Consider the following 23158-nt stretch of genomic DNA (forward strand, 5'->3'; position numbering starts at 1 on the left):
GCATCCCAGCTGCGAGCCGAACCCGGGATGGGCCAAAAGACGTTTGGGAAACCTCTCCTGTGCCATCGGTCCGACGGGGGCGGACACGGCCCCGCCGCTGGGGAAGGAGGGAGGGGGATGAAGGTCCCGCACCCCGGGGGACGCCGCGTTGAACAGCCCCGGCCCCCACCGGTGCCCCCCTCCTCGCCCCCTCCTTGCTCCCGCTTCCGCACCGCGACAGCCTCAACCCCATTGGCTTCCTCCGCTCAGAAACCCCGCGGCAAACGGCTGTCCGGCACGGTGCCCCGGGGGAGCGGGGGTGCGGGGAGGGCGGTGTCGGCCGCGGACTGCCCCACCGGCGGATCCGGCGAGGCGAGGCGGGAGGGCCCGAAGCCGCAGCCCGCGGCCGCGTGCCGTGCCGGGCCCTGCTGTACCGGGCCGTGCCGTGCCGTGCCGTGCCGTGCCGTGCCATGCCGTGCCGGGCCGTGCCGGGCCGTGCCGTGCCGTGCCAGGCCGTGCCGTGCCGTGCCGTACCGTGCCGGGCCGTGCCGGGCCGGGCCGTGCCGGGCCGGGCCGTGCCATGCCGTGCCGTGCCGTGCCGTGCCGTGCCGTGCCAGGCTGTGCCGTGCCGTGCCGTGCCGTGCCAGGCCGTGCCGTGCCGTGCCGTGCCGTACCGTGCCAGGCCGTGCCGTGCCGTGCCGTGCCGTGCCGTGCCGTGCCGTGCCGTGCCGTGCCGTGCCGTGCCAGGCCGTGCCGTGCCGTGCCGTGCCGTGCCGTGCCGCCGCCTTCAGCACCAAGAACAGCTCCCCGTGCTCCTCCCGTTCCGCCGGAGCCGCGGGGGGGGGGGGGGGGGGGGCGGGTCGCGCCGCTCCCGCCGGCGCCCGGGGGCCGGCATCCGCGGGGCTGCTGGCGGGGACGACTCCGCCGGGGCCGGGGGGCCGGGCCGGGGGCGGGGGCTGGGAGGCGTTTTCCTACTTGGCTGTGAACGGCGCGGCCGGGCCGGTGCGTGGGTCCGCCGCTGCAACTGAGCGGCGAGGCGGCAGAGGGTGGGTATCGTCACGGGGGCTGAGCCACTGGTCCCAAAAAGTTGTGTGTTTTTTTTTTTTTTTTTTTATTTAGGCGAGGGGAGGAGGAATAAGGAAGGAGACAGTGGAGCAGGTTCGGCTTGGCTAATCGCGAGTGTTATGCAGCACCACCGACATCGCTCTCCTGGATCCCTGTCCCAGGCTGGGCTCCCGCACACTGAGCTGACGCTGCCGGGGGAAGCTGAGCCGAGCGTTGTACAGAAATTACCTCATGCTATTCCCGACCGGCGCCGAGTATTAATTCCAGTGACCTCTACAGTAATATGGATATGCAACTCCGTTCGAGCAAGGTATTTGTGTATGTTTGTGTGTCGTCTTTAGTTCTTATTTTAAGGAGAGAGGAGTCCACAAATAACGCAAGTTTTGCCTCAGTTAACGTTTTCGGGCTGGGCAATCCTCTCCGCCTGCTTCGTGGCGCCGGGGCTTTTGGTTTTTTTTTGTTTTAATTATTTATCGTTTTTATGGTCGATATCCTCCCTCAATCGGCTCTAACAAAAGAGCTCCCGGGCACGGTGCCGTCTCGGCAGCCAGCGAGAAGGGAGGATATCGGTGCTCCTGAGCAGAGAGGTCGCTTCCTTACCTGGGTCCTCTCCCACCCCCGGGGGGGGTGGGGGGGCACAGGGGCTCCCCCGCGCTCCCCGCTGTCCTGTTGGCGTTTCCTGGCCGGGAGGGAAGAGGGGGCTCCCGCCGCCCCGAAGGGACGGGGCCAGCCCTGCTCGCCGCCGGCAACTTCTCGCTCGGCTCCGGGGCCAGGAGAGCTGCCCCCCGCCCGCCCCGCCCCGCCGCGCACCGCCCCGCTGCCGAGGGGGCTCCGCTCCGCGGGGGAGACCCCCGTGTCGCTGGGGTGGGAAGGGGACGGAGGGTCCCCGCCGTGCTCCGGGGGCTCCCTCCCGCGAGGGGGGGCGAGGGGCTGTGCCGGCCCGCGGCGAAGGGTTAGCTGGCCCCGGCGTGGAGGAGCATCCCCCAGCGCTGGCATGTGTTTGTTGCGGGAATCCGAAGTGTGGGCAGCTGAATGTATAACACGGTTAGAAAACCAAAACCCAACACAACTCAAGTAATAAAAATCGATCAGTGACCCAAAGTGCATGCAGATCTGGCGTCGGCGTTTTGAAGTTTGCAGGCTTCTGACCTCTGGGACCGGGGCTTCATTAAAAGAGACTCAGGTTTTCATTGAGGGGGAACAGAAGCGCATTCAAGCTGACCAGTGGATGCAAGGAGAGGAAGGAATCACCGGCGGCTGTAAATAAAAGGCGACGCTTGTTTTTTGCATGGCCGCTGGCGGAGGTGCGGTGCTCCCGGCCGGGGATGCGGGCTCGGAGGGGACCGCCCCAGGCTCGGCTGCCGCCGGGGATCCGCATGTGCCCGCCGCTCCCCGCCCGCCGCTCCCCGCCCGCCTCGGCGGCCAGGCCGCGGGGGGAGCAGTTTAAACCCGTCCTGCGGCCGCTAAACTGGAAGGGGCGAGGCCCCGGGGAGAGCCGCGCCAAGGCTGCGCCGGAATCCCTCAGCAACAGTCGCCAGCTGGGGTACGGATGAGCCTGGGAAGAGAGAAAAAAATAGAAATAAATAGCTCAGCTAAGTAAAGTGGAGAACAATAGGGGGCTCCCTTCGAGGGAGAAACACCGCGGTGATGGGCGATGGTCGCGGAGTTGCGCGGGGAGGGGCGGCTCGTCCAGCCCCGGGGGCGCTCCCCGGGCCCCTCTGCCGGGCGGGGCCGGCCGGGCCGGGCGGGCTGCGCTAGCCCTCCCTCGGGCCCGGGAAGCCGCCGGGATGCGTTAGGAGCCGAAGGGCGGCAGGGAAGCACGGAGGAGCCGCGCGGAAAGCCGGTGCGTGGCCGGCTCCTTGCTCCGGGCGGGGAGCAGGGGGCAGAGCGCGGTGCGGGGGGCGCGGGGCTGGGCGGAGGGCGCGGGGTGCGCAGTGCTGGGCGGGGTGAGGGGCGCAGGGTGCGGTTCGCAGGATGCGGAGTGCTGTGAGGAATGCACCGGCGTGAGACGCGCGGGGTGCGGTGCGGTGCGGAGCGCGGGGTGCGGAGCGGAGCTTGCCGCGACCTGGGCGCCCGGGGGGCCGGTGGGTGGTTTCCTGCAGGATGCCCGGGACGATTCCGGCGGGCGGCTGCGTTTGTCGGGGCAGAGCCCCTCTCGCGGAGCTCGGGGCTGCGCTACCGGCGCCTGCTCTCAGCCCAGCTGTGCCGGCTGGGGAGCGGGAGTCTGGTGGGAAGAGGGTGAAATGAAAACAAAACCAGAGAAAGCTCTCCTAGGCTGCCTGGGAATAGCTCCTTGATCATCACTTGCCAGACCAGAGGTGAAACCAACTCTAAAGGTGTTAATATTGATGGGGTTTATTCAGCTGTGAGAGCAGGAAGGGCAGAGGAAAATGTTTGATGCTGTTTCCTTTTTGAAAACTGTAAGCTCCTATTTGCCTCATCCTGGCAGAAGGACCCGTGCTGTTTTTTAGCAGGGTAGCTTGTTTGGAAAATGGATATTTGCAGAGTGGACTGTGAAGGCAGGTGCTCTGGGGTATTTTAAAACAGGCTGATCAGACTGAGTGGAGACATTTCTCTCATGGTGCACTAGGAAGAAATAGTTCCTGTAAACGAGATGCTGAGGGTGATTCGCCTTGAAGTCCTGATGATTGTGTAAAGGTTACCTCTGTGGCAGGGGCACAGCAAATCATTACAGAAGAGCCGAGGTAGATAAGGCTACTTACATCAGTGAAGAATTCTCCTGCAAGTTAGGAGTTGCGATGTCAAGGCCAAAGGTTTTCCAAATTCCCTTCTGTTGTCAGCAAAACCCATTAATCTTCTATATGTGTCAGGTTACTGTATGCAGGTGGCAACTCTTTACCTGCTCTGTGTGGAAATTCAGCTATTTATTCATCGCTGAATGCTGTGCAGGAGAAAGAGGCAACTTTTATGAACACTAAAATGAACGTTAGCAAGATAATTCTTGATACTTCAGAAGTAGCATGTCAGTAGTAAAAAGTCTGAAAAACCACATTTTTGCTATTTCTTTTCTCCTCAGAACTTCATAACGGAAGATGCTGTTAATCTATTTTCATTCAGTAAAACCAGATCAGTTTTGCATTGACTGGACAGACTGACGTTTTGTGAAAGCAGAAATGGGTTTTCACCCTAAAATTCCTCCTTCTAGTTCACAGAATATTGGCTTTATTTTATTTCAGTGCAGTTCCAACTGTGCTTCAAATGCAATGACAAATGAATTCTTTGGCCTCAAACAAAATTTTAAATACTTTTTCTCAGCTGATTTTTCCCCCCATGAAATAGCTTTTTTTTCCCCTTGGTAACGGGTTTGTGTGTGTCTGACTGGCAATGTCAATTAAAAAATGTTCCATGAAGTTCAGTGAACACATTTTCCTGCTTATGCTGCAGAGAGTAGTCCTTGTTCCCACGGCTGTCTGTAATGGTGAGATTTTTTTAAACAGTATTTTCAGGTGAAGGTATTGAATGAATCTTTCCGTGTGATTTCAGCCACAACTTCAGTGCCAGCTGAAGACGGCTCTTTCAGGAGCCTTGTTACCAAAATAGAGACATTGCCTGTATTTATTGAAGTATTTATCTGTCACTCTCCGGTCATTATTTAGATGTCTGTTAACATAAAGAACTCCCATAATGAGTCCATCTCTCAGTGCAGTGAGTCTGTGGTTGAAATAGTGACTGGTCCAGGCACATGCCGATGCACTGACTCTGGCAACGTGGTACCAAAGTACCCATCCTTGACTACCACATATCTCATAAAGCTGAATGATTTTATGAAGGAAGTAATTTCAGAACCAGACACTACATGCAGAAATTTCCATGTCCCCTGTCTTGCAGTACCCCGCCTCCTTAGGTTTAAAAATAAATATATATTCTAGCAGAACAAGTGGAGGTTTGTGCTGAAATACTGACTTTAAAAATAGAACTATGTTCTGATAATGCCAGATATTTTTAATGAATTAAACCCAAGAGAAGCATGTATTCCAAGGTGACTGAGGAGAGGCTTTGTGGTGCACCTACTCTTGGACCATGCTGCGGACTTCTCTGAAGTTGTATTTCTACCCAACACCAGCTACTATGGTGGATAACCTGGTATATCGAGAATATATTTGCATTAATTCAAACTTTTATGGTCAATTGGAAAAGGACAGCATTTTACTTTGAATGAAATCTCTCCACAGGAGGAAAGTTCATTCAGGCTTTATAGCCCAGGGGTCCATGCTTTTTCACTAAAATTCATTGATAAAAACGGAATTCATTTAGAGCAGATGCTTTCTGCTTAGCTACGCAGGCTTACAACACTCTGTAAAAGTTAAGATTAATCAATATATGAAAAGCAGTGTGGCATGAATAAATTAAGCAGTGTAATAGATTTCTTAGGTAACATAAAAAAGACTAAAAGGTCTTAAACTTTAAAAAAAAATTTTAAATTTTATTTCTGTTTAATAGACAAGCTGTGAGCACTTGCAGCAAAGAAACATACTTTTTCAGGAAAACATGCAAGCTGAGGCAGAGCAATTAATGCTTACATAGACTGTAATGTTGAAAAATGCTTATTATCAATTCATTTGACTTTCAGTCAGTTCCAGGCAAAGTATTGGACTGAGGATATTGGGCTCACTGTAGCTTCTCCATTGTTGGAATTTGGGTTGCAATAGTTGAATTCATCACTATTTGTTTGTACAAAGACTGACACTTGCTTTAATTTCTGGGCATTCTTTGGCTGTAAGGAATTGACCTGAGGCTGAGAAAAAGAAAAAGCAGCATTTCTTTCCTTCATGAATATTTTCACTGTTTCAGTGGTGCCTTCTTGTTCTCTTGTTCTCTGTACAGTGTCAAATAGGAATAGTCTTATCTTTTATTCCCTTAGAGAATTGCTCCCTGTATGGGTTGTACATGCATGCATAGACTAATGAGTTGGTCGCTCATTGTGGAACCAGAAAGGAAATTGTCTCTGTGTCTATACGTGTAGCTACAACTTTTACTCTTTACTATTTTGAACCCTTAACTGTGTTTTTCTACTAAGGCAATCAAGACAACAGATGGTTGTGGTTAGTGGATAGTTCATACAATCTTTTTTCTATAGTGTGTGCCATATAAGAAACATCCCATGGGGCTGGATCAAGTCACACAGTGATGTTAGTCATGTTCCTCCATTTGTGACTGAGTCCGAGTTTGGCTCATGGGGCTGAAGCCTGGGCAGCTTTGTAAATTATGTGCCCAAAAGGAGAAAGATGGGGTTATCACCTAAAACAGCAGAGACCTTGTTTCATTTAGATTCAACCCTGAGCCAAATTCAAGCAAAACTAAGTACTAAGAGGCACTGAAGGTCTTGTGCGCCACTGTTCCCAGTTGCAGTGATTTTATTCACACCTGTTAAACATGTTTCATTTTCAAGTCGTTGCTCTGTTACCAAATCACAGTGAGATACCTTTACATTCAGTAGAAGACTATTCATTGTGAGTCTTTTTCTCAGGTCTTCAAATAGCCACTATTTAAAAACTCTTCTTAAGCTTTTGTGAGCTTAGTATTATCATTTGTGGAAAAACATATAACAAAATAAATGTAAGAAGAGGATGATCAATTTAAAGCATTCTCAAATCACATTTTGAGTTTTGTTACCACATCACATATAAAAATCTTGTGGAAGTTAATTCAAAATGTCTTTGAAAAACAGTGTAGTTGTCTATAACTGTCTTCTAATTTTGTCTATAATTGTCTTTTAATTTGATCATATTTTTGGTAGGAACCACTCAGATCACTAGGGACAAAGTACGTATCTACAGATGAGCCTGTAGCCTGGATTTTCTGTATAGGCAGTGAGGTAGGCATTTGTTCAGTGTGATCAACTTTGTAATAAGTAAAGCTTTTTTAAAGAAAAGGGTCAGGTGAATTGCACTCTAGAATGTCCACTGCTGTCCATAGCCTATAACAAATGCCTTGAAAGACTGGCTCAGATGCAGTTACCACAGTGTGCCAATCTAGTATCAGGTAAAAATTAATTATCTCTCTTTTCTTCAGAGGTCTAAAATTTTATTCAGGCAAGTGTAATTTTGTTAAATATTGAAATAAATAAATGCCACTCACTTGAGAATTAAAGTGGGGGCAATTTGGAGGTATTTATAACAGTCAGTCAAGTGTTTAGATATGTAGGCTGAAATCCTGGTCTCGTTAAAATCAGTGGTACTTCTCCAGATGTCAGTGGGAGCACAACGTTGGTCCTATTTAATGTGGTCCAAATGCAAGCAGCAAATGGAGACTTGTTAATGTTGGAGCTCAGCTCAAGTCAAATGTCAGAAATGGAATACCGGGTGTTCAGCCGGTTTCCTAACAGAATACATTGTGCTCTTTTTGCTTTAGAAATCAGCTACCTTTTCATAAAAGTAATTTAGTGTTAGAAATTATCTCAAAGGTGTTTTGGATATATAGTAAACCCAGAAAAAAGTGAATTCCACTGGAGAAATGATCAGTTTAATATCCAAATGAATGGAATGTGCTTGTACTGCAGTGGCTGAAGAGCGTACTTAAATTCAGGAGCCCTGATTACTCCATTGTCATAAATGGAACCTCTCTGTGAGTGAGAGTGTAAGTAGTTATTGCATTTCTATAGGCTGGAACAGAATGATACAGCAAAACGGAAAATACAATGTGTTACAGATCAAATCTGTTTCTGGATGTCATGCAATGAGAAGGTAAATACGGATTACTGGTCGGAATCTGAACACCAAGTGAAGTTTAGTTTCCCTGATTTGGCTTTTCCTCTGCTGATCTCATCAATTTCCTGGCTTGTAGTACAGTGCAGCCGGGTGTTCACATTCATGGAAGGCCAAGAAGTACTCCTTACAGACTATCGAAAGTAAAACCTAGGCGATGTAACTCATGTTCAAAAGTAAATACAGTGTGTGACAGGTATAAAACTACTGAACTAAATAGTATTTCTCACTTTTTTTTTTCCTTTTTTTTTTTTTTCCAGAAGTACCTCAGCTGCAGGGCAAAATACAAGGACATAAGCTATTGACCTCCTCTTAGCATCAGGACCAGACATACTACCCTACACTTCACCATCAATTAAGAGCAATTGAAAACCACCTCTCAGAAAAGCAGATCAACCCATGACATCAGTGGACATCTTTTGTAAAACAGGTTTTATGTACTTCTGCTGAGATCCTTTTTCTACCTACCGCATGGTTCTATATTACTTACTGGGCACTGATGGTAGCCTCCACAAAGTACAGCTTCAAATGGTCAACCTTATCCTTTAGCAAGAAGAAAATCTGGATACTGGATAGCAACAACATCTTCAGAGAAAATGGTATACGAAGGAAAACGATTAGTTTCCTGCCATTGTTTCTTCCTGTTAACAGCCAGATTCTACTGGATACTCACCCTGATGCAAAGAACTCATGGCCAGGAATATGCCCACTCCATCCGCCTGGATGGGGACATCATCTTGGGAGGACTGTTCCCTGTCCATGCAAAAGGGGATAGAGGGGTGCCTTGTGGGGAGCTCAAGAAGGAGAAAGGGATCCATAGACTAGAGGCCATGCTGTATGCAATTGATCAGATTAATAAAGACCCTGATCTTCTCGCCAATATCACCTTAGGTGTCCGGATCCTTGATACGTGTTCTAGGGACACTTATGCATTGGAGCAATCCTTAACGTTTGTGCAAGCATTGATAGAAAAAGATGGTTCAGATGTGAAGTGTGCTAATGGTGACCCACCTATTTTCACTAAGCCAGACAAGATATCAGGTGTGATAGGTGCTGCAGCAAGTTCTGTGTCCATTATGGTCGCAAATATTTTAAGACTTTTTAAGGTAAGGAATGTTTTCTATCTTTCTTTTAAATTTCAAGCATAATGAAATGTGAGGTGATTGTGTTATCTTCAAAAAAGAAAGGACTTTTTCAGATTCAGAAATCTGAAATGACTGGTTTGCCTTTTCAAAGAAAAGGAAAAAAAAAGAGCAATGATTTCAGATCCTAATTTAAGGTACCAAATGCCCTTTTCAAAGTTCTGAGCAACCAGAGCACATTTTAATTCTTTAGGAATTTGTATCCTTATTTTTTCACTACTCACATTTGCTCCATATTGAGTGTTTATGTTCATCAAGACTAGGTTGAGATTTATTTCCCAAATTTCCAGGAGAATGAAATATAAGGCTTAAACACAAATCCATTTGTAGGAGGACCAGATAATTTCCCTAAATAGGAAGATGTGCCAGTAATAATCTAGTGCTATTGATGTGCATGTCTAGCCAAATGAAGTATACTGAAATATCTTTGATTTCCTTGAAGTCTTAACCTCCTCTATATTTTTTACAAGGTGATATTTTTTCCAGACTTTGTTATCACTTTGTGAGAGATTACTTTTGGACAACAGTTCTACTGGCATTTCCTTTCATGTACTTTATTAAGCTCTGGTGTTATAAATTATGGAAAAGTAAACCTGCCACTTTTAAACTTGCTAAGTTAGATGGGAAGATGAACACATTCTAATCAATCAACTTAGCTGGAACAGATCAGGCAGCAGACATTTAATTTTTAATCCTGTGCAGTGGCAAACAGATGATGGTAAGTTGAGCACTTTTTTCCACACACAGAATGACTGTAACTTTTGTGTCAATCTATTACTGCCCACTGTTTGGACTCATTCCTTCCATTCAGAAATCTTGCCTTATGTCCTACAACTTCACAACTACTGAAGACCTCTTAAAGACCATTTCTTTGACTTTGGTGGAGAAGATTCTGGTATTGCTAAATATTGCTGTTATGTATTTTTAAGTGTTGCACTTGTTTTCTAATTGTTGTAATTGAGAGATTGATTAGAAGTAAGAAAAGACTGGCTTTTTTTTTGAAGGTTTCTCAAATTGGCAAAGAGTGTTTCAGTCATTTAAATGGAGATTTTTGTCCTTCCCTCTGGTTCTCCCACGAAGGGCATAATGATGGATTTACAGTTCAGTGGAGGAGCAAAGTGTCTGCTGGGTTGTGGTCAGGTGTTCATTATGATCTCGAAACTGATCCCTAGCTGCACTTACTGCACAGGTTTATGAGTAGTGGACTTGTTCCGGCCATATGTTTTGCTTGTGAAAATCAAGTACACAAAACTGAGCTAAGATTTAAAGATGTTCTATACGGGAAACACCTCTGGAGTTGTGCCTGGTGGGGGAGGCCTATCCTTCCTGGTGGCAATCATGCATATTGCAGGAGATCTCTATTTTTAATTTCACATTCTTTTTTGAAGTTGTATTACACTGTTAAATAATGCCTAGTTCTGAAGTAATGATAGATGGAACGGTCACTTTAATATCCATCATAATGCATGGCGACATAGACTACGACTTACACTGAGTTTTGAGTTGAATATAGTGCTGTACACTGATTTAAGAAACTAAGCCCTGTAAGACATGCATTAACTGTGAATTAAGAGCAGCAAGAAGGAAAGAGGCCTACGAATTGTCTAAGATAGCGGCAATTTGTCTTCTGAAACCATGACAGCTACCTCCTGATTCCCATTATGCAATAAGATTGCAAATAACGTTCTACTGCAGTCTTAATCAATAGAGGGTCATGTGATATCCCCTCTGGGGAAAGATCTTATTTACCCATTTAATTGATGTAACACAGCTGCTGGCAAAAGGAGACATCTCTTTTAGTTTTAATTATAGATCCTGCACAAATATTCTTAATAATGTAAAAAATGACAAATGATACCCTTTAATGTCTGATGTTGGACCTGCATCTGAAGTCTGTTTTTACACCTTCCTATCAGAAGTAGATCTGTTATCTCTACATGAACAAAAGCTTCTGGATAAGGCCCTCAGTTAACAGCACTATAGAAACCATTCACAGTGGTTACAATCAAAAGGATTAGGAATTTAAGGGTCATTTGCTGGAAATATAGATGTATAATCCAGTTTGGGTTGTACTCAGACCAAAGACACGGGCTGAAATCCTCAGCTGATGCATCCCCACAGCTCTGCAGCTGACGACCACAACCTTGGTCCATGCTCACAAAGGCTCCAGGTATGAAATTTTGTTTACTATATCCTGATGTATGCCAAGGCTGGGCACTCAGCTGGTGTAAATACCTGCACTTTCATTGAAGTCAGTGATCATCGTCATGCTAATACCTGTTTCCATTATATCCACGATGAGTGTGATTCATCTGTATTTCTGTCTAACAGTTCCATTCAGCAAGTAGAACCTGTAATTTGAAGTTCAGTACTGCTTTAATATCTGCTCTGAAGTTCCTAAATGTCAGGAGTACATATTTTTTGAGAGCATTGTTATTCAGTAAAATTTTAGTCTGTGATGAAATTGTGAGAAGTGTATTATATCACTCAATGTGAATACACAAGCAAAGAGCCTGAGAAATACTATGCTCAGCAGCTCAGGTTTTTATGCTTCTATTTTTCTTTCTCTTGCCATTTTTCTTTCTTTTATTGATTTTACAACATAAACCATACAGGTCAATAGTCCTGTCTGATAATCTGGTGGATAGCATAAACTGATTGACAGTCATGGCATCTTTTTATTTAAGTGTTTTCATGAGAAGAGGAGAGTAAGGGCACCACAGAAAATGACTTTGATCTATAGCCTTTCTCCTGGTCAGATGGTTCATCTTGAATTCTCTGTCCTTTCTCCTTTTGTGGATTTCCAGGTGCACCACCACTTACCTGGTGTAGGTCCAAAACATTAAGGTCCAAATTTGGACAGCTAAATTTCACCTGTTGATGGTTTTAGACCTTTCAGAGGAAACACTTTTCAAGGAATTAGCTGTTTGAAAGTGGACCTCTTATTCCTTGGTTACCATAAGGAGGCTGCTTTTTACCTTATACTCCGGTGCTTGATGCAATAAGTTCCTTATTACGCTTTCAGAACTCGGAGGTGGTCTCGCTGCAAATATAGTGTAGGAAGGACGGGACCTTCAGAGGTGAGCACAGAAGGACTGTGCTATGTAGTGACACAGTAGCTGCCCACTTAAACAGTTCTTCATGGATCTCATGGATCTTCATGGATCTCAGGACAGATTGTCCCCACTTGAAGTTGCTGACTCATCATTCTAAGTTGTTTTTATCAGAGAATGTCAGGAATGGGCTGCTTCATGAGGGAAATTGAGACAGGAGCTGAGGGAACAGCAAGGCAGGAAGCACAGTGGTCTCACAGCCTACCTGAATGAGAAGAACAAAACGGGCCTGTCAGTGTAACCAGGTTCAGCCAACAGTCCAGTGATTGCCAGACAAGTCCATAGTAGTGAGGTCCAAGGTCAGCCAGGAAGTCAGGTCGGCAAGCCAAGGTCAGTGTCAGCAAGGCAAGGTGATGGTCAGCAAGGTACAAGGCCAGCAGCATATCTCAAGCAGGAGCTAAAGGCAAGGACCAGAGCTGAAATGCAGCTGCTGAGCAAAGAAAGTGGACAGAGGTCCTGATGAGGCATCTCATGGCTCTTCTTCACAACTTGGCTGTTTTCCTGGGCTGATCCAGGGTCACGGATCTGCCCCATATTGGAGATGACCTGGAATACATGGAGCCAAATCCAGGACTGGGGAAGGGAGGGTGTTGCAGAGCCTGTTGGTGCATTCAGGGCCTTGTCAGTTTTTTAGCATTTACCGTGGCGGTGACTGTAGAAATAGGACAGACAGGCATGGGCCAGCCTCCTTCATTTCTTCTAGTGCACCAGGAGCCACTCTTTCCTCTGGGTAATAGAAAATGACTTTTTTTTTTTTTTTTTTTTTTCAGTCTGGAAATCCTGCTGCCAGGTTGTTTTCTGTTTGGCTAGTAGGATCTATTGAGAGGCTGGCTGTCTCAGTTGGCCAGCCCTCACTAGCACAAAGGCAACCTTTCTATTGACTCAGTCAGTCAAAATCTTACTCTTACACCCTTCCTTGGCTTTCTCTCACTGAAATTTTGGCTTCCTGTAGGGTGCTCTGGGACGGCCAGGTGGTACCCTTTTAGCTGCTTTGTGAGATGCTCATAGGCATCTGGGCTGTTCCTGGTGCCTCAAAACTTGGCCTGGAGGAGACAAGAGACTCTGTAACTTAGCTCACTTCATGTATTATGTTCCCTGTATTCAAAGCCTCTACTTGTTTTATGTCTGAATAACTCATGTCAATGGTTAAAATCTGCTGAAAAAAAGAAATTTGTTTATGCTTGTGTCCTCCCATCTAAGAACCTCACACTATTTCTGAGCTCCTTGATACATTCCATCTGTCACCTTCACACATCTTCTAGCTAATGTCACACTAGGAGCAGCCTAGGGATGATGCATGTGAAATGAGATAGGTGGACAATATGCTTGGTGAATTGTGATCTTAAGCTTTTATGTATATGTTTATGTACATCCACGTAAAGCCAAAATATTCATCAACAGTTTTATTCCTTTCCTTACCTTGCCTTTTGCCTTGCCTCACCTTGCCTTCTGTTTTCTTCTCTTTTCCCAAGGCTAAATGACTTATCTCTTCTTTTTGGTCAAATTCCCTTCTTGCTGCACCACTGTAATCTGCTTTAATAGCTGCTGTCTGGAGGGACTAATATTCACTTCATGCACATTTGCCTTATACATTTCATACGCATTTACCTCTGCAGAAGTACAAGTACAAATGGCATTATGGAGTTACTCTCTCAACTTTATGTGCAACCATCCACAATGCAAGGGTTATTTTCTTTCAGTAAATCTAGAAGTGAATATATTAGTTCCCTCAGCATTTTGTTCATTTGCTTTGATTGTTTCCTTGCCTCTTTTTGGGTTTTAGCATGTATCTTTGGCTGGCAGCCTTGCACAGCTACCAGGGCTGTACCTGGATGATGCTTTTTTTAGGCTCAGTTGCAGGTCTTTTTATGTTTGGCTGCCATTTGGTGCTTTTGCTGTCTTGTGTTCCAGACCTGCACAAAACAGCAGACAGGCCTCCCAGAAATGGGGGAATTACCATTTTACAGAGGCTAAACTCACTGAACTTCATAAATACAGGGCTGTGTATTTAATTGTGGCAATAGAGTGCATCTCATGATTGAAGGGAATTTGATGTAAATTAAATGTAATAACATTTTACCACATAATTTCAGAGAGCACATACATAGTTTTGTAAGGCAACCTGACCCATACACAGATCCTGATCCTGACTCTGTATCTACAGAAATTTTTGCACCTCATGAGTATTATTGACTTCAGAGGCTCCAGGAGGATGCAGGAGTCAGCCTGTTCCATGTATGACTTCAGGGCCTTTCCATAATGGAAGAACTTTACCATATACTTTATAAGAAGTGAAGAATTGGCTCAAGAAAATTACCCAGCATATTGGTATTCATTAATAAAAAATGTGCTGCACTGATTAAAATATATAAATTTTTTCTTCACTGTGCCACGCTACATTTGTCAGTAACACTGTCTACAGCATAGCATTTGAAATTTGAAATAAGATGATTTTTTTTTGGTGTTTAAAACATATGTGGAAAATCTTGTGAAGTGTGAAGAAAAATTGTTGTTTGTAGGGAGAAGACGACTGAAACATTTTGAAATCAGCTCTTAAAATGAACAGATTTGTTTTACTTTTGTTCTAGATAATATTTTCACTTTCTAAATCATTTTTAATTATAAAAGGAACCCATTGCCAATACATCCCATTTAATTTTACAGTGTTTTTTTTGTAGTTTATTACAAGCACATATCTGCTTAGTGCCTGAGCATCTTGTCTTGTTATTGGATGGAAAATACCATTATGATAATTCATTTTTTTCTGGTTTTTTTCATAATTCATATTCTTTTACATAGAAACAACATTCATATCTCTATTTCCATGGTAGTAGATACTTGATTATTCAAAATTTCCTTTTAATTCAACCATGATTCTTCTGTCAGTACCAGGCTAAATGTGTTATGGTCAAGAGTGGCAAATGCCAGCTCAACACCAAGATAAAATTATAGGTACAGCAGACACTTTGCAAGTATCAACAATGAGACACTTAGGAAATTTTTTAGTTGTAGCCAGAGGAAATAATAGGTTTTCAGATTCTGTGAAAACTGTTAGGACTGATTAGCATCAAATTTTATTTGTGCTAAGCTGCTTGAGGCAAGGGAGTACAAAAGCAACCTGATGCATTCCTTTAGTATTTTACAGTATATTAGTTCCTTAAATATGCCTCTAAAGTTTTAATATTTTTAGTCTTCTCCCATTCCCGGATGGAGCTAAAACTAGTGGTTAGAGAAAGGAGCAATCTGCTTTTCTGGATTATTTTCCATATTTTTCACTGATTTGCTACAAGACTTGAGAAGCATCTCTTGACCTTTCTGTGCGTCTCTTTTGTCATTTTGATTTGCTTGCATTTAACCATTTCACAGTAACAATCAGAAAGTTGATTAATGTTTGTTAAATGGTTTGAGATGTCTCCCCTGTTTTTGTAGGCAAGCTAAAGCTGTCTAAAATGTTGAGGCTTTCATATCATTCCATAAACACAGTATGTGAGCATCTTACAGAGAGAGTGTAGCTATTAAAGACCAATGGTCTGATTTTCCTTCTACCTCCCTGAGGGCAGTTGGAAATATATATATATATATATATATATCCCTCACATGATGGAAACTGCATATACAGAGAGAATTATTTCACCCTTTCACAGCTGAAGTTTTGCTGAGTTCCTACCACTGTATTAGGGTTGTTTGTATGTGACAGAGGCCCCTGAGTTATTTGCTAAATAGTACCTATATTAATATAGATATCAGTTGTAATTTCACAAATGAGAAGACCAAAAGGCCAACAAGAAGTTCAACAAGAGCTCACTTAAAAAACACAGACTCTGCAGTGGGCTTTTTTAAAGATCTTGTGTTAATAGGAGGCATTTTTTATGTCTCTGCTAGTAAACAAAATGTACCCAGCATAGTTCTCTGGCACCGAGGCCAGCTGACACAGACAATCCACATCTGTATCATAAATTCCTTTATTCCCCCAGATCACGGAGCTGCATGCACACTACTGGGAGGGAATGGTTCCTGACCCATGCTGACTTCTGAAGCCTGTCTGGAAATTGGGAGACTTGGCTGGCACAGGTCTCAGCTGAGCTATGGATGGTCCTGACAGTCTAGCTGAGCTGTTGCTGAGGGATGTGCTCTGAAATGATGTGATTTACCAGTGTAGACATTGCTGCTGATTTCTTGGGAGAGAGCTCCACTGCTCCTACATCACACTGAAGGGAAGCCAAGACACTGCAAGGATCATTGATGCTGTCTCAGTGTACAGCAATGTTAGTTTTATTAGCCACAGTGAGAACTAGATTAAGACTTTTTTTTTTCCACGGTGGATAATTGTTTCAGTACAGTGACAGCTGTGCAATATAAATAGTCCTGCATTCTGACTGTCGTCAGAAACCAGGCAGTATTGTGTGTTACAGTCAACTGGTAGATTCTGTGGGTTTGTGTATTTCTATCCTCATTGTTTTCCCTAAAGCACATTGTGCTTTTAGGATTAAACTGGTTTAGAGTGGTTAAATGTATAGCCTTGTGTTTGCTAGTATCTATCAGAGAAAAATAGTCATCCAAACAAAAGTCTTACCGAAGGACACTAATTCCACATGAATGAATTAAATAGCCAAAAGCAAAATGCTCCTCTGGGCTGGGATCTACATATGCTCCCAGATCAGAAAAGCAAGATACTGTGTCCCCTATCCTTTTGACAGGACAATTAAGCATATAAGTGAGGCCTTAAATTAAGAGGCTGTTTGCCCTTGGCTGCCTGTGTCCTCAATAGAGAGAGTAAAATGCTTTCAGAAGGGGACTGGATCAGGTCTATGAGTGTGGATGCATCTTGCACCTTTACAGAAAGGTGATGGGTTGATCCATGCTTGCACTTTCACCAGACAGAATCTCTTCTCACTGGAAGGCTTTGGAAGCCTTGCATGGAACTGATAAGTGGCTCCGTACACATTTATAAGAAGACTTTAAATGCCTGCAAGGGTGGTGCAAGTTTCTTAATTTCTTTCTCCTTTCCTGTGGGAGGAATATTATTAATCTCCTTTTCTCCTCCATTTCCCACCTGCTCTATTTCTCTCTCTTGTTGTCTTAAAAAAGCCTCTTTTTGACCACTGTTCCCAATATTTTTCAAGTGAGTATTTCATTCCATAGTCTCCAAACAAATTTTTTTAAGACATGCTGAATAAGCAAGGCTCTGACTGGGTCTCAGTTTCTGTAGGTTGTGAGGATGAGTGGGTCAGCAGGAGGAAGAGCTGGAGTTTGGGCAACTTTAGTGGGACCTATTTATGGGGGTAACAGGAAATAAAGGAAATGCTTGTTGAGAGATTAAGCCCTAAAGGGACAAGGGTCTCTCCTTTTTACCTCGTTGTAGGATTTCTTGTCTGGCACTTCAGATAGGTACCTGGCTCTAACTCTTCTCTGAAATAAATTCTTGCTGATAGCAATGCTGAGATATGCCATGGTATTGCGAGATCTCTCTTCCTATTGTATTTTTTTTATAGTTTGAGACTATGGAACAGGAGCAATAGTGATTTCTCTGAGCTGGAATAACTCATATTTTGAGTTTTGGCTTATGTTCTTTCATAGAAGGTGCCTCCAGCATTTACTTGTGTAGCAGCAGTATTTGTAGAGGCAGAATCAGGTTCTTTATTCCTTCACTGGTACATTTATGCACGTGGCTCTTCTATAAACCTGAAAGTAGCAAAAGGATGATAGCCCATTTTGGGTATCATTCTACAAAAAGCTCCTAACAACTTCCATTAGATTTTTACTTTGATAGTGGCTCTGTCACATTTAAAATGCCATTACAATCTTCTTCCAGGCTGGGTAAAATTTTGTCAAGCAACTCCATTGCATTATGGTAGCACTGGTCCCCTACAGTGATTGTTACTCTTATTCAGATAATTTTTCTTTGTTTTTTTGTTTGTAAATGTTAAGGTCTTAGTGAAAGTCATCACCACAGTTATACTTAGGCTATTCATTAGAGAAACATTTCAGAGAGGCTACGGATCCTGCAATAGTTCTCCATGTCTGACACTTCCAAAAAAAGCCCAAGAAAAGAGCTGAAGAAAGGGCTGGTTTTCTTGCCATTGTTATTTCTTCTTTTGATGCCATGAGTATGCTTTGGTTTTATCAGTAGTGCTGAAACACAGAAAGCCCCCTTCCAGAAGAGCTGACTTCCTTGAGGGTTGTCACCTAGACAAGGACTCGCCAGTCTAGAAGGTGTGCCGTATGGATGCAGGTGAAGTCACAGGAGGTCTTAAGACTTTCCTATTTGGGCGATATGTGAAATAAGTGGAGCGTGGGCTAAAATATTGAAATGCACTGCTATAGAAGGCAATAGATACTGGCTAATTATAGAAAGGAGAGAATATGTAGTGGCTGTATGTGTGCTTTTGCACATGTATATTTGCTATGATATTATATTACCATAAATTCATTGGCTGTGGACTACATAGTCCAAACAATCTTTCAAGAGAGTGCTGTGGGAGAATACAATGTATCTTGGTAATCTGAGACAAGGAACTAATTTATTATTAGGAGCAGCACAAAAAATCCTGGGGATTCAGACTATGCTCATCACTATGGTATCTGGGACCAAACAAAAACATGTCCTGCAGAAAGAAATAAACAGGGTGGTAATCATACACTGAATGGAAAATGCGAAAGCCTGGGAATCCCAAGACTGCAAAAGGTTTGCTGCAGAGGCAAGTCTTGTTTTTTTGATTCAGATATCTGGCTTTTGCTGAGTTCAGGAGCAGCAGATAAATAGCATAAGTGACTACATTCTTCTGTAGCCAGCTGGATGGGACTTGCTTGTTGAATTCTGCTTACTCAAAAGGGAAATGGAGTCTGATTTTTGTGTCACTTTTAGTCTTGTCTAAATGAGGAAGAATCCCATGGAGACTAATGTATTCCAGGGAAGCCAGTGAATTATACCACTGTAAACTGGATTTATCCAGAGACAAATAATGTCCTACATCCATGCAATATTGCATCCTGTTGGTATTACTGTCAGTATGCTTTCTATTCCAGTATGAGAGTTCAACAGGTGTGTAGCAAAAGCAGATGTGGGTCCTCAAATTATTGCTTCATGGCATTTTCAGATATGATCATGGTGATGCTCTTTTGGTCTCAGTCTGCAAAGAGGTATGGCTGTTTCAGCTGGAAGAGAGATGGTTTGTTTCTATGGGACAGCACTGATGTTGGGGGAGCTGGCAATCTGATCTCCAGAGGCATGTCTCTGCAGAGTGTTTTTTATAATATGAACTAACTACATAACACCCCAAATTCTAATGCTAATTCTGATAAATAGGAGTTAGTAGAGCATGGACATGTGTAGCTAGGGTATTGTTTCAGGAGGAAAATATAGCTTGACTATGAGAAAAAAATATTACCAAGAAGTACCCTGTTGTACATTGTCTAAAGGTTAATCCAGTTGTGTAGATAGGAGAAATACCAAATTTCCTACTTCCTAGCTTTCTGAAAATCAGATTGAAGTATAAAAATACACGTTTTTGTATCAGTGGGAAAATAATCTAGGTAAAGTAGCCAGTGTTTTCCATTCCTAAGTTTGCTGGTTGTGTTTGTGATCCTTTGCATAACAAAGCACAGGATTTAAAAGTTACCAGCTGCTATATTTACTTTCCAAAGTGTGAAGAAAATATGTATTGTCCTGAGGATTAAAGGGCTGATTCTCTTTGTGCTCAGTTCAGGCAGAACTGAAGTGTTTGTAATGAAAGTAAAAGCTATTAGAAAACATGAAACGAGAGAAAAAAAATGTGTTTATGTCTTCTTTGTTGAACAGGATTTGACGATGCCCTTTGAAAGTTTAAGTGTAAACATTTATCTTATTAACCAGCATTTCTTTTTTTGTGCATGCTACAAACAATTCCACTTGCAAAACCTAAATGCAGTTGGAGCTGTTGTTTCAGCCCACTGGGAACTGTTTTGCCAAATATCTTCTGAACAGCAAAAACTCATCATCTGTGAGCACATCTCCAGTACCAACAGAACAGCACTTTAGAAAACTGTATGTGTAAGGTATTTGAGACAAGATGTACTGCAGAGAAAGAATAATATCTGTAGGGCTAGTCTCAGGGACTGGAATATGAAGGGAGGGTAGCTGTGCTGTATACAGGAGCGTGAAAAGCCTGCAGTTGGAACAGATGCTGAGAGTGCCCTGTGACTCAAGGTATGATTTCCTGCCGTTCCTGCCAAGTTTCAAAGCTTGTGTTTTTCTTTTTTTCTCTCCTTATTTCTATTTTTAGGCTGAATAGCAAAGGACTTGTACTTCAGAAATGAAGATTCACTGTTCAAGTTATACCTGTTTTATTGCATCTTCGCATATGCATCCAATAACGTTTGATTCTGACATGCAGGAGAGAATGAGAGTAAAGATGTAAAAAGCTGATGAAAATGCAGGATATTTTTGGGATGGGTCACATAATCACTCGTCTCAATGGCAAGCTGCAAAGCTTTGTCTTGAGTGTGACAGACTGCCCTCGCTGTGTGGTTGTGCCCGTTGAAGCCTTACATCCTTTGTCTTGCTTCACCACAGATTTTCTCTGTGACCTTGGGCAAGTCATGCAGAAGTGAATCCTCATCCTGATGGCTGATGCCCGTGGAGCTGGGTGCCCAGTGGCTCTGGAGTACTGAATTCCAAGGTCTCCCGCCCCTGCTTCCCTGGTTATAACACTTCTGTGACCGAAGGGATTTGTGAATATAAAGGCTCCTTGATAATCAGATATAAGAGTGAGGAGTGGGGGCATATAAATACCTTAGATAGCTAGTTCTTAACGAGGGATTCCTTGTATCCTCTTACATAGTTCCCTTCCCTGGGTTTTGATAGGAAGGATTATCCAACTCACTGTATGATTTAAATATGCAAGTCATCAGTCTCTGGAGCAAGTGGTGAAGCCTGCCTGACCTGCAATCAGAGGCTGTACATCCCCCTTAGGAAACCATGACAGTCAAAGAAAGAGAACCTCAGAGTCAGGAAAAAATTATTTGGATTATTACCCGGTAAAATTAAAATTGTTCAAACTCATCTCTGCAATCCAGATCAGAGTGATTGGGAAAAATGAATGTCTGCCCTTATTATGACAAAGCATGAAATTCAGTAGTGTAGGGTGAAAGAAAATTAAGATAGGTGTGTGCAATTGTATGTTCTACTTAGCTAAGTGGATTTTTTGTGGTTCTTAAATGCTTGAGAAGAGTGACAGTGAAATCAGTTTTGTAAAAGTCTTGCTAGTTGACAATTATTCTAGTTTTTTTCTTGGTGTCTCAGGAATAATTTTTTTGCTTGTTTCATTTTTCATGCTGATTTCATTAAAAGTTTGTTTGCTTAGCTCTAGCTTGAGTAAAAATTCCTATGAATAGTGCAGTTTCTGGCAGCTGTGTCACAAATACCCACCTCACCTATTTACCAGGAGTGGATTGGGAGCTAAGCGGGCTTTCCATACCTTTTAGAAAAGGTGATTCCTATTTTTAAATTTTCTCCTTTTCAGTTGTTTTTAATATACCCAAAGCATGAATGCAATATTGTGAGAAGGCTGTGCAAATAATTAGTCATAGACAGCTGAACTGAAAATAAACATTCATTTTAATCTGAACCAAAATGATCATGTTGAATAGGGATTGGGGGGCTTCTTTATTTGGTTGGTATTTTTATTTTGTTGAGGAAAGCTCTCCAAAATATTTTGTTTTGTGTTAAATGCTAACTTATATTCCATGTGAAACAAAATATTTTAGTTTTATTTTGGAAATTTTATCATTTAAAAAAAGTGATAGGTTTGAAATCTTGGGTATCATTCATTAGGTGGTGGTGCCCCTCTTATCACAGCATGACTTACACAAGGCTCTTGGGCAAATTCTTGCCTTTGGATTCAGAGCAGGGAATCAAATATGGTTTAGGAGATGGGACAGCTCAACTCCAGTTCCCACAACAACAGATAAAACTGCTTTATAGTAAAATTAAGACTTCTGGTAACTGAGGGTGAGAGGCCTGCAGAAGCGTACTCCTTCACTGGGATGCCGGGTCCCCCTTTGTAATTTAGCTTCCCTGAACTTCCACACTGTGACTTTTCTTTCTGCCAGAACATGTCTTATCCCACCAGTGTCCTATACGCAGGACTTTCCCTGGAGATCTCTATTCTCAGAACTCTTTGTCAAAACTGGCCTGTAATTGTGCATCTGCTTCTTTGAAAACTCCTTCCCACTCTTCTCCCTTTGAACAGCTGTAAGCAAGTTAACGCTGCTGGTGCCAGATGCTGTCTATTCACTGCTGATAAGCTTTCACAATGGGAACATTTTTTTTCATCTATGTTAGAATTCATTAAATATTCATTAGGGCAATGATTTGAACTTACCTATCCCTGTTCCTTGCTAAATACTGGACTACACAGTGAATTACTCTCAGGTGGGTCCAATGGAAGCTTAATTGTTTATGAAAACATGAACAGCTTTAGCAGGAGAGACTTTCATGTCCAAACCCCCTATAACTCAATGGTTAGTTGTTCTCAGCTGAGTACTCTAACCATCAGGCTATTAAGTATAATACAGGCAGCTACTACAGCCTCATTTTCCCTTTTGGAACATACTTGTGCATTGAGAGGATAAATTACAAAATAAAATGACAGATACATGGTGACAGAGACCAGAACCAGTGGAAAACCTTTAAAGAAGTCCTGCTGAATGCCATGGGGAGACCTAACAGTAAAGCACTTTTGAGTACTGAAACATTCATTTAGATGCTTTAGCCATAGATTTTCAAGCTTTTATCTTTAAGATGAAGTTTGAAAGTCTTGGCCAAGACGGTAACACAAGATTTGTCTCACCCCCATCTTCAGCTGCCTAGTTTAACATAGACCTCAAGGACAGACCCTTGTATCCATATGAATGTCTGAGTCATCCCCTGTGAGTCTGAAAGTGCCTATGTATGTTCATCAGTTGTAGACGAAGATCTAGTGACTTCCAAAGACGAGGAGTTTCTAACCAGCTACTGCTATACAGTACTGACAATCTCTCTTCTGAAATGTCTAAATGCCAAGCAGGTCCTTCAGTATCTAGGGCTGATACCTCTGCAGTGCAAAACCCTTGCCATGAACTGTGTTATTTACATACTCTCATAAAATATAGATGG

At 43.5% G+C, this 23158-nt stretch overlaps 1 protein-coding gene across 3 annotated transcripts in view; it reads left to right on the forward strand.

The window, feature by feature from the left end:
• The first annotated feature begins 861 nt into the window (after window positions 1-861).
• Window positions 862-23158, forward strand: part of GRM8 (glutamate metabotropic receptor 8) — a 356584-nt gene continuing 334287 nt past the window's right edge. For 2 of the 3 annotated variants that reach the window (XM_074870103.1, XM_074870101.1), the window contains exons 1-2: window positions 862-1354; window positions 8030-8875. In XM_074870103.1, the coding sequence (XP_074726204.1) occupies window positions 8366-8875 (510 nt within the window). In that variant the 5' untranslated portion in view covers window positions 862-1354; window positions 8030-8365. Of the gene's footprint in view, window positions 1355-2694; window positions 2888-8029; window positions 8876-23158 lie in introns of those variants that run through there. The other variant, XM_074870102.1, reaches the window with a different exon arrangement.

Source organism: Strix uralensis, chromosome 5 (assembly GCF_047716275.1).
Source record: "Strix uralensis isolate ZFMK-TIS-50842 chromosome 5, bStrUra1, whole genome shotgun sequence".
In the NCBI taxonomy this organism is placed as follows: Eukaryota; Metazoa; Chordata; class Aves; order Strigiformes; family Strigidae; genus Strix; species Strix uralensis.